The sequence below is a fragment of the Accipiter gentilis genome, chromosome 2, assembly GCF_929443795.1.
Source record: "Accipiter gentilis chromosome 2, bAccGen1.1, whole genome shotgun sequence".
Classification (NCBI taxonomy): Eukaryota; Metazoa; Chordata; class Aves; order Accipitriformes; family Accipitridae; genus Astur; species Astur gentilis.
In genome coordinates this window covers 14,917,854-14,929,966 of record NC_064881.1, presented here as the reverse complement: position 1 = coordinate 14,929,966, position 12,113 = coordinate 14,917,854, and the positions used below count along the sequence as shown (strand labels likewise).

Genomic DNA, 12,113 nt, shown 5'->3' with positions numbered 1-12,113 from the left:
TACTATTTTGTAGTTTGGTTATGTATGAAGTACAAGGCAGCTTACACATTTTTAATGGTTGTGTCCATAGATCATCACCTGACATTTCAAGTTGTATTTGATCTTTTTCAATAGCATCAGCATGTGCAAGTGAATCTTTGCAAACCTTTTTGAAGGTTTAAATCATTACCGTCAATTTAAGTGGCCTGTTTACATTTGTACTCTTTGAACTGTGATGTTCTGGCAACACCTGGATTTCCAGGTTATGCAAGTGGTTTTCTGGTCACAGGAAGTGCTTCCAGGTAACATGTGTTGTCTTTAAGAAGATCAATACTCTTCCTAGCTTGCAACACAAAATGATCTGTTAAAGAGCCCTTAAGCTAATCAAAAAACAAGTCAAAGTGAGGCCTAGCCTGCAAAGAGGCTGGAGATTATTGAAATTTTATGATCCCAATGTAATTGAGTCTGAGGAATGCTGTGAAAGTTCTCTTTCTTGCCTTAACGTGTCAGAAGGGAATTGAATATAAAGAAACTTGATAATGATGATGAACACTTTTTTAGTGCTTTTAAATTAAAAAAAGTTAATAGTGGCAGTGAAAAATAAAAACAGTACTAAAACCAAACGCAGTAAGTTCTCAGTGCAGTAACATGGCTCTCTAAACAGTCCTTAGAAAAAAATTGGAAGCTCATTCGGGATGAGGGGCTTGCTGTGATGGATAAAAAAAGAAGCCTCTTCCTGCCTGAAGATGAGAATCTACGAGAAAAAGGAGACTGGAGCCAGTTTACCTTATGGCAACAAGGTAATACATTTTGTATTTCTCCTCTTTCCCCGATTTCACTATCTCAGATTAATATAGTGTAATAAGGAGTAGCAACACATTTTTTTTCCAGAACCATTTTTGTACTCACTGAATCTGCAGAAGGGAACTAATAAAATAGTGTCTGGGACACCTGCAACAGTGAACAAGAGTTCTTTATTCAAAAACTTATTGTCCCCAAGCACTTCTAAGAATCCCTGGAGGGTAATACTCCTCTTCTGGCAAGGCTGCCAACATTTTGCATGGTAATGCATAGTACTGATCAGCCTGAGGGAAGACGGGAACGTGGGAGAAGGCGCATCCTCAATATTGTGTTGTCAGCTAGGTGAGATCTGTCATTCAGACATAGTATGAGCAAAAGAATGTGACTTTAATAAGCATGGTGCCCTGTCCCTGAGCTGTGCAGTGGGAGGAGCAACTACTGGAATGACCTTAAATTCTTATAAGACTCTGCATATGAAAGAGTACTGTAAAATAAAGTATTAAAAGCAACTTATATCAAAATATAATCTGGTGTTGAAATGGTATGATGTTGGTGGCATTTTTCATCTTTTTTCTATGCAGCCTTATTAATGATTATACTTTTAGAATCATGTTTAAAAAATGGTAGAAAGCCTGGTCTTCACAAATAATTTAAAAGCAAAGATGTGCAGGCTGCTCTGATATTACAATGTGTAAGTACTTCTGTTTCACAATCTGTAAAATGGGAATAATAGTATTTACTTGTCTTTCAGTGTCAGCTCTTTCACAGCTTTGTTGCTCTTCTGCAAAGCAGAAAACAAGGAAATGTTTGTTCATTGCTCTTACCAATGCTCTATCCATTATTTCCATTAGGAAGAAAAAATGAGAATGCTTGTAAAAGTGTTCCAAAAACATGTGCTTTATTGGAAAGATTCCCAGAAGCTACTGGCTGCAGAAGAGGGCAGGTACCTGGCAAACTTCATTTTTGCAAATTCCTAATGCTGGGAGCAGGTGGTTTTGAGGAATGTATATAGAGGGATGCGTGACCTTGGCATATTTAATGACGCCCCAAGCACACAATGAAGTTAACAGTTAAAAATATGCCAAATTTTACCCCTTGGCAAATGCAAGGTAAAATGTTAGCTGAAGCCTTTCTATGTAATCTTTAGTTTGAGCCATTTTACTTTGTGTTCACTGGGAGCTTGTGGTAGGTAAGTACTTATTTGCCATGGGTCAACCAATAAGTAACAATTTACTAAACCTCAGCCCTAAGTGACCTGGTCTGACTCACAGCTAACCCTGCTTTGAGCAGGAGGTTGAATTAGGGCCTTTCTAACCTGAATTTTCCTATAATTACTCTTGGCTGAACTTTACAAGACTCCTTCAGTGAGCCAGTGAGCGCACTGTGATAAACTTCACCACCTACCCCAGCCTGACTGGATTACACTGAAGGAGAATCACCTACCTCATGGAAGCCAAACAACAGTACTGCTGTCACATGCTTCTTTCCTAAAGGTTAAGGAAGGAAATTTTACATCTATGGGCTGTAGCCTTGCATGCCAACAAAGTTTGTTTCTTGTGCCTGGTGTACTGACTACTTGGCTACATATTAACCTCATTAAATCATGCAGTAGACTTGTATGGTATGGATCAATACATACACAGATGAATGAATGGCCCAATACAGATATCATGTGATTCTGTAGGACAGAATTTTTCATTATTCTTTTTTTTTCTAAGTTATTATATTTTATCTGTAATGACTACATGAGAATAAACTTCAAGTTCCAAAATTAAGGATGCAAAAATTGGAAAACACAGTGCTAGCATAATCCTAATTCAGAGCCTTGAGAGTAGGTGTTCAACTTTTTCACCAGACTCTTGCTTTTGATTTGCAGAAGTGCACTAGATGGCTACTGTTGTGGGAATGAACAAGGCTATTGTTTCATTGATTTGTTGCAAAAGCTAGTTGTAGTAAATATAACTGATGAGAGAGATCATCCTGCTCAGTGTGGCTAACAGCAAGCAAACTGCTTTCTATGGCATCCACAGCCAAAATGGATCTATCCCAGAGAGCAAATTTTCTTTGACAGCTACTGTTTTGTTCATTATTTTTTGGCAACACACATGTTGTCACCAGGACGTGGTTTGTGGAAGCATTGCATATTCACCACTATAGCTGTAGTTATGTGTTTTGAACATATAAAATGTAAAATAGTGTGAAAAATGGTGCTCTAGAAGTCTTACATTTTACGTCCAGTTATTAGGGGATGCCTAGGACAATTTTGGTCTTTTGCTAGGCATGCCTCAGATTCTTACTGGTAAATTAAATTAAAAATATCTCCTAATCTCTATTCATGTACTGAAGCACTTGGAAGCAATGGGAACAAACATAATCAGGAAATCAGGAATTCTGTGGTAGATGGACCCTTTGGATGCTTTGGGCACCTTGTGTATTGTCAAAGATAAAAAGAAATGTAAAATATTCACAACCTGCTCAATGCTGCTGAGAGACTGTGTAGAACAATAGCAAGTGATCGTATTGTTAAAAATTACATCATTCTTAAAAATAACAGTAAACTAAAAGTAGCACAGGCAGTTGTAATTCTGGGCATTTCTTAACTCTTTGGAATTTTACTTTACAACCATAGTATAACTTGTCGGTAGTTAACGCATCTTGGTGTAGCAGAAGTGGTGGGTTGGAGCATCTGTGTTCACCATGGCCACTGGAGCTTATCACTTGCTGTCATAAGAAACTGCTGGTAAGCTGAAACCTAAGATGGTGGGAACAGCTAAGGCATTAGATACACACTGTCTTCTGCTGATTTTGTTACAGTTGGAGAGCAAGCAACACCTTAAACCCTAAGATTTATCAAAGTTACCCTATCCCAGTCAGATGTGCAGATTTCTCAGTTGAAAAGATGCTTCTCGCCACTGTCATGCATTATTCACACTTCCTGTTCGTTGGGTTGCTGTAGAATCACAGAAAGGTTGAGATGAGAAGGGAGGGATGTCTGGAGATTACCTAGTGTCCTGGTTTCAGCTGGGATAGAGTTAGTTTTCTTCCTAGTAGCTGGTACAGTGCTGTGTTTGGGATTTAGTATGAGAAGAATGTTGATAACATACTGATGTTTTTAGTTGTTACTAAGTCAAGGATTTTTCAGCTTCTCATGCCCAGCCAGCAAGAAGGCTGGAGGGGCACAAGAAGTTGGGAGGGGACACAGCCAGGGCAGCTGACCCAAAGTGGCCAAAGGGGTATTCCATACCACATGACATCATGCCCAGTATACAAACCGGGGGGAGTTGGCCTGGGGGTATCACCGCTCAGGAACTAACTGGGCATCAGTCTGCAAGTGGAGAGCAATTGCATTGTGCATCACTTGTTTTGTATATTCCAAACCTTTTATTATTTTTGTTGTTTTATTACTGTTAGTATTATTAGTTTCTTCCCTACTGCTCTTATCTGAACCCATGGGTTTTTCCTTTCTTGTTCCAATTCTCTCCCCCATCCCACTGGGTGGGGGGGAAGCGAGTGAGCAGCTGCGTGGTGCTTAGTTGCTAGCTGGGATTAAACCACAACACCTAGTCCAACCCCTTGCTCAAAGCATGCTGAACTAGAGCAGGTTGCTCAGGGCTGTGTCCAGTCAGGTTTTGAATACCTCTAAGGATAGAGACTCTACAGCCTCTCTGGGCAACCTGTTCCAGTGTACAATAAAAATGTGTTTTCTTATGTTTAAATGGAGTTTCCTGTATTTCAATCTGTGTCCATTGCCTCTTTGCCTTTCACTGGATACCACTGAGAAGAGATTGCCTCTGTCTTCTTCACTCCTCCCATCAGGTATTTATATACATTGATAAGATCCTCCCTTGAGCCTTCTGTTCTCCAGCCTGAGCAGTCCTAGCTCTCTCAGCTTCCCCTTGTATGTCAGATGGTCCAATCCCTTAATCACCTTTATAGCCCTCCACTAGACTTGCTCCAGTGTGTCCATGTCTCTCATAGTAGGTAGCACAGAACTGCACCCAGCACTCAAGATGTCTCACTAACTCTGAGGAGAGGGGAAAGATAACCTCCCTCAACCTGCTGCCAAAGCTCTCCCTAATGTAGCCCTGGAGGCTGTTGGTCGTCTTTGCTGCAAGGGCACATTGCTGGCTCATGTTCAAATTGTTGTCAATGAGGACATCAGTCTTTTTCTGGGAAGTTGCTTTCCAGGCAGTTGTCCACCAGCTTGTATTGGTACATGGGGTTATTCCTCCCCGGTGCAGAACTTTACACTTCTCTTTGTTGAACATCATAAGATTCCTGTTTGCTCCTTCCTCCAGCCTGCCAAGGTCCCTATGAATGGCAGCAAAAAAAAAAAAAAAATATAGCGTATCCGCCATTCCTTTCCTATTTTCTATCATCTACAAACTTGCTGAGGGGGATGCACTGTCCCATCATCTGAGTCATTTGTGAAGCTATTAAACAGTGTTGAGCCCTGGGACGCACCTCTGATGAGTGGCCTCCAGCTGGACTTTGTGCCTCTGATCACAACTCTTTTGAGTCTGGCTGAACTGCCAGTTTTCAATCCACCTCTCTGTCAACTTACCTAGTTTCTGTTTCATCAGTTTGTTAATGAGGTTGTTTATGGCAGACAGTGTTGAAAGTCTTAATAAAGCTGAGATGAACAATATCCACTAATCTCCCCTCATCCACCAAGCTAGACATCTCACCATAGAAAGCTGGTAAAGAACAGTTTTCCCTTCATCAATCCATGCTGACTGCTCCACCACTTTTTTTCCTTCATGTGTTTGTAAATGGTTTCCAGGATTATTTGCTCCATCACCTTCCCAGGGATCGAGGTGAGGCTGACTAGCCTATAGTTCCTCAGATCCTCCTCCTTGCCCTTCTTGAAGGTAGGAAAAAGATTTGCTTTCTACCAGTCCTCAGGGACTTCTGCTGGTTGCTATGACCTTTCAAAGATTATTGAGTGTGGATTCACAATGTCATCCAGCTCCCTCAGCGGTCATGGGTGGATCCCATCAGGACCCATGAACCAGTTTGTTGAGTTTGTTTAAATGTTCCCTAACCTGATCCTTCTCTACTGAAGGTAAGTCATCTTTATTCCAGTCTTTTCCACTGGCCTCAGGTGCCTGGGACTCCTGGACGTCAGTCATACCAGTAGAGATTGGGGCAAAGAAGGCAAGCAGTGTCTCAGCCTTTTCCATGGCCTTTGTCATCACATGTCCTGCCACATTTAGCAGCAGGCCCATATTTTCCCTAGGCTTCCTTTCACTGCTGCTGTATTTGTAGAAATCTTTCTTGTTGCCCTTGACTTCCATCTCTGGATTCAACACCAGGAGAGCTGTGAGTTTCCTAACCTCATCCTTGCATGCTCAAAGAGTGTCTCTACAGTCTTCCTGGGTGACCTGACCCTGCTTCCACCTCTTGTACGCTTCCTTTTTGTTTTTCAATTTTGTCTGGGTTGCCATGCTTCCTGCACATGGGGATGAACCATTCCTGAGCTTGGATGAGGTGATACTTAAAAATCAACCAGCTGTCCTAGAGCCCTCTTCTCTCCAGCACTGTATCTCATGGGATTTTTCCCAGCAGATCCCTGAATAAGCCCAAGTCTGCTCTCCTGAAGCTGTGGGTAGTAATCCTGCTTTTTGCCTTTCTCTCTCCTCTCATGATCCTGAATTCCACCATCTCATGGTTGCTCCAGCCAAGTCTGACAGTGACCTTCACAGCCATGTTGTCATCTGAGAGGGGCCAGTCAGCCTGGCTAACACAGACCTTCTGTCTCCTGTGGTCCATCCTTTTAAATAATAAGAGTGTCTGTAAGTCTTTCTGTAAGACAGAAGGTATTTTTCTGACTGTAGATAGGAGATAATTATTTTCAGGTTGAAATACGAATACTAGTTATTTTAAGCAAAATGAAAACCATACACTTTTACATACACACACCCGTGGATGCACACACACCTCACAAGCCATGTTTTTTGTAGTATTGAACACCTTTAGAACCTGAGAAAGTGCAATTGTTGCAGAGAGTCTAACAAAAGGTGATGTTGCACTTTTGGCCTACCATCAAGGATGAGACATAATGAAGTCCTGAACTCCTAGCAGTACGGTTGTGAAGCTGAACCTGTTGAAGGCCTGCCTTTCTCTTTTTTCAGATCAAATATTCTATCATGCACCCGGGGACTCATGTCTGGCCCCATACAGGGCCCACCAATTGTCGGCTAAGGATGCACTTGGGGTTGGTGATACCTAAGGAAGGCTGCAGAATTCGGTGTGCCCAAGAGAACAGGTATGGTTGGTTTTTTTTTGTTTTGGTTTGGTTTTTCCACCTTCCTCAAGGCTGAAAAAGGGGTGGGACTGCATGTAATTAAAAAATAAAAAAAGGTGTGTTTTACTGATCAGGAGCTGTAATATATTTCATTAAACAGGCAATTTGCACCCTAACTTTTGGTACAAACATATAAATATGAGATCTCAAACAATGCTGGAAGAGTCTTTAGAGACAAACCTGCTCTTCTCTGCTATGGCATGGAAATAACAGTGGGGTTAGTCCACACAGTCTCTGTGTTTACTTTTACAAAGCCAGTCTGATATAGTTGACAACAGAGTTCTCTTTGTTTTGATTTTGGGGGGGACTTAGAATTTGTTGCTTATTCAGCAAAAGCTAAGATGAAGCTGTACCTCCATTTTCACCACTGTGACAGAATACTCTTGTATTTCTGGCAGAAGCCTCCTTCCTAGCTGGTATTATTTGTTATAATTTGGTTAAAAATGTTCCAGTTGAAGTTGATTTCAAGATGAAGGCATCTATGAAGTGTTTGGCCCAATGAATTACACAGGTAGCAAATGTCTTTAAAGTGCATTTTAAGTAAGAATTCTTACTCCTTAGGGAATAATTATGCTGACTTGAAAACAAGTTTTGTCTCTGTTTGCTCAGCGCAAAAAAACAAAATATACATTTACAATCAGGGCATATACTCCCCTGAGAAATACGAGAAATTGTGAGAAGTGTTTGCATGATATTATGAAACGCAGACAGAAAAATATAGTATTAACTATGTTGCTTTTTGCTTACAGATTTAATTTTCTGAGACTTAGGTGAAATTCTAATGATGCTTAACATCTATATGTGGAACATCTATTTTTGGAAGATTCTGTGTCTTGTCTGCAGTGTCTGAGTGCAAAAAGTGTTAATTTGGAATTCTTTTCATGGTAGTAATGTACACATATGTTTGATATTGAGAAATGAAATGCCACTCCTGTCTGCATGACTGCAATATGTAGCAAAGATTTTTTTCATAACATTTGAAAACAACTACAACAAGAAATGTTCAGAATTTTTGAGGCTAGAAGTATCCAACTGTTAATAACCAAAAATGTTGTTGCTATAGACTCCTGCCGACATATAGCTTATTTAATAATCTGTCACAGTCAGTGTTACAATCTACACTACCCATATGGGCATTTGCTTCCAGCATTCCAACCCAATATCCAAAATAACAGAGGGAGGGGTAGCTAATAGACTTAGAGGACTAATATAGACATGTGGAGTCTTTTCACTTTTGGACATTATTGTGGATTCAGATTGGTGGTAACCGAATGGCATTACCTTTAGGTGGCTGTTTAGTAGCCTGTGTGAGCGAAGTGGTGGTTTTGATCTTTGGCCAAGAGAGCAGGTGTCCACAGCTCACCACCCATTATTACAGCTGGCACCCTTCTTTGTCTTAGCCCGAACAGAAGGGATAGTCCTGTGGAAAATGAACTTAACTATCTCCTTGGTAGCAACACTCCCTCAAACTCAAGACTGCAGAAAATGCCTGGTTTTGCTGGTATGCTGCAGACAGAGCACTTCAGTGTCCAGGCTCCTGAACCTGGCTCAGTCTTATGCATCGGACTTGCTCGTTTGAAATGTAAAACATTCAAGAGCTGACTACAGCCTGTGCTGGAATGTGTTAACTTTAGTTGCTTTTGGCAAGAGCTATACATTCAGAATCAAAGACAGGATTTTTACTGAAAACATTGAAAGTGTGTCTACTGCTGGCAATGAAAGGGTTTTTTACATCCCTTCCCCCATGAAAGAGGAGGTGGGTGAACTGAAGGGAATGGTGCCAGGAGGAAATCCTGCCTTGGGCTTTTTCTATTCCTCCCCTCCTGGTGGTTCAGAGCAGTGGTAAACTAGTGGTTTCAAATAGGAGAGCTGGCTCAAATACAAAGGTTAGCATAGGTCAGGCCTTTTCTGGCCTTGTGTCCCACTGCTGTGTGTTTGAGATAGAGAACAGAAACAGAGAGAATTTTGTGCTTGGCTACCTCTGTGCCACCCAGTGTGGGTGTTTAGAGGGGCGATGTTACAATGCAACTCATCCTTGATGGACAGGCAATTCAGCTTTGTCTAGTACTGTGTTTTACTCCTTCACTTGCAGAAGAGTCTTTTTGCAGCTGCTAGGCACTAGTACACCTCATTGTTATTCTGCACAAGTATAGCAATTTTAGGTCATTTGGCTATTTTGAAGTGCCAGCTCTGTAAAGTGTAGGGTACAATACACAAAAATGGTAGGTAAATAATATCTAGTTATCAAAATCGAACATCTCTGTCAGACAAGGTAATCATGTTTTGAAATGAAGGTGCAGAATTACAGCCTCATGCAGGAGCCAGTCCAAGATCTCACCTGTAACAGGTGACACTAAAGCCTTGCAGGTGATACGGAAACTACCCCAAAGTGGCTCAGCACCAGACCAGAATAATAGTGTCTCTATGGTCCCACTGTGAAGTGTTTCTCACACCATGGAGGCTTCTAGAAAATATTTATTTGCATGCTAATGGTGGGGTTTGTAATCTATTCAAAAGAGGCTAATAGTTCTGTCAACTTTATGACTTTTTCTTTGTTGTGCAAAACAGCCCATTGCATTATGATGCAAATGATAGATCCTGGGTTTTAACCTCTGAAGCTACTTCATCTGGGTGCTCGGAGTTTTTATTGTCCTTAACTGAGCTGCATTCTCAGGCTATTTAGGGCAGGATTTTTCAGGCTTGGTTTCATTTAAAATTAAAACAAACAAATAAACAAAAAAAAAAAACCACCAAAGAAAATCCAAAAAACCAACCCCCAAAAAACCAAGACCCAACACCCCTCCCAACAACAAAAAAACCACCAAAATAAAATACCCCCCAAACAAAAGTAAATTCCCCCACCCCCAAAAAAACCAACAAAAAAACCCCACCTCCCAAAAAAAAACCCCAAAGTTGGCTTGATTTTTTTACCACAACATAGCGTTGCAAGTGGTTGACTCCCATTGAATTGAATAATACCAATGTAACTTTAGTGCAGTAGCAGAGACTTAGGGTCGATATGGCATAAAACATTTTTGTTATCTGATAACTGACATGGTAGCAGAAAAAGCACATGATCATAGCTGAAACCTGCAAAAGGCTCATTATCTGAGCCTTCAAGGCTGATGTCTGTGTGCAAGCCAGTGTGAATTTCTTGCTATGTTATGCTTTCTGGTTTATCTACTCTCGCTTAAAATATATTTAGATGATCATTTAAGTTGAAATGATCCAATTTCAATTTCCATTTTTGTTCAGAACAGTACAGCACAACCCCATAAATTTTGATGCTTAATTTTTGCTTTTGCTGGATTAAAAATACTGAGATGACTTGGGAGTCTAAATCTCATTTTCTCCCTGTTTTTCAAAAAAGAACATTGTTTTCTCTGTGAATGAACACAGTTGAATGAGCTAGGCAACGTATTTCCATCTTTGATGGCAAGACCTTTGTTTCTTTACTATTGCTACTGTTCATAGTTCTTAATTCGCTTTAAGGGCAGCCATTCTCTTGGACTGCTTCAGCTCCTAAGGGATCCTGTTAAAAAACTTAATTATGTGCTCATTGTAGAGTGGCTTTAGGAGGTAACACTTCTTTGAACATTATTGACTCAATTGACCATTATTCATCCAGTCTCACCTGAAGGGGTATAATCAGGTGCATGCTTTTGTCCTGCTGCTAACCATAGTAAATTTGCTTTGTTCATACCACTGCCTGACTTTACAATAGATAAACCATGTAACACATAATCAGCTACCGCGCCTAAATGCAGTGGGTAAGATTGAGATCTGAGGGGCAGCAACAAATGACTAGCACAGTAACTTTTTGACATGTTGTGACATTATCACTAGTGGTCACTGATCAGTTGCTGATTTTTCGCAGTTTCAGGACTGCATTTAACCAGGCGTTAAACCTTTCTTTAAAATTATGAATCCAGATCTCAGCAGGCTGGAGAAGCGTACCAACTGAAGCTTCATGAAATTCAACAAAGGCAAATGCAAAGCCCTGCAACTGGTAGCAACAGATCAACATCTTGCAACAGTACAGGCTGGCTGATGACTGCGTAGAAAGCAGCTTTGCAGAAAAGGTCTTAAGGGTCCTAGGGGACAAGTTGAATGTGACTTATAATGTGCTTTCATCTTGATGAAGGCTAGCTGTGCATTGGCCTGTGTTAGTAAGTGCATAGGAAGCAGTTTGAGGGGAGCAATTTTTTCCCTCTCTTTTGCACTCAAGACACCGCCTCTAGAGTACTGTGTCCAGTTTTTGGCTCTTCAGTACAAAAAAAGTCATCAATAAACTAGAGGGACTCCAGTGGAGGATGAAAAAGTTGTTTAGGCAACTGGAGCATGCGACACATGAGAAGCTCAGAGAGCTGGTTTGGAGTCGGAAAAAGAGAAGGCTGAAGGGGATACTAGTTACTGTCTTCTGCTACTGATGGGTGACTGTGCAGAAGACAGAGCCCAGACTCTTTTCAGGGGTGTGTAGTTTTAGAATGAGACGTAATGAACACAAGTGGCAGTGAAGGAAATTCCATCTAGATAGAAGGAAATTTTCACAATGAGGTTGGTGAAACACAGGAAGAGACAGTGGAATGTCCATGGTTGCAGATATTAAAAAATCCAGTAGTCAGGAACCTGAGATATCTCATCTAACCTCATAGCTGGATTTAACTTTGCAGTTAATCTTGCTCTGAGTGCAGGCTTGGACCAGATGCCCTTCCAAGGTTTCTTCCGACCTCAATTATTCTGTGATTCTGTACTTCATAAAGCTGACAGAAACACTGATTTTTTCCAACAATTAATATCTTCCTCCTGCATTGCCTCTTGCCATTGCTTTTAAATCTGGTAATTTTGTTAATTTTTCAAGCGATGGAGGTGCTCAAAACCAAGCCACTTCGAATAAATTGTGTATATCGCTTTTTCTGCCTAACAAAGGTGCAGATCTTGGAAAAGTATCACTGTTAAAATTTGGCTCTTCCATGCTGTAATGAACACTCACCTAGGGTATTTACAGCTGTTCAGTGATCTGCTC

The 12,113-nt window shown here is 40.8% G+C and overlaps 1 protein-coding gene across 1 annotated transcript in view; it reads left to right on the top strand.

Annotated features, from left to right (window-relative positions):
* The window catches only part of LOC126050521 (aspartyl/asparaginyl beta-hydroxylase-like), an 80,055-nt gene that overhangs the window by 62,351 nt on the left and 5,591 nt on the right, over positions 1-12,113 (top strand). The window contains exons 22-24 of the mRNA XM_049828487.1: positions 644-779; positions 1,632-1,723; positions 6,915-7,048. Of these exons, the coding sequence (XP_049684444.1) occupies positions 644-779; positions 1,632-1,723; positions 6,915-7,048 (362 nt within the window). The remainder of the gene's footprint in view (positions 1-643; positions 780-1,631; positions 1,724-6,914; positions 7,049-12,113) is intronic.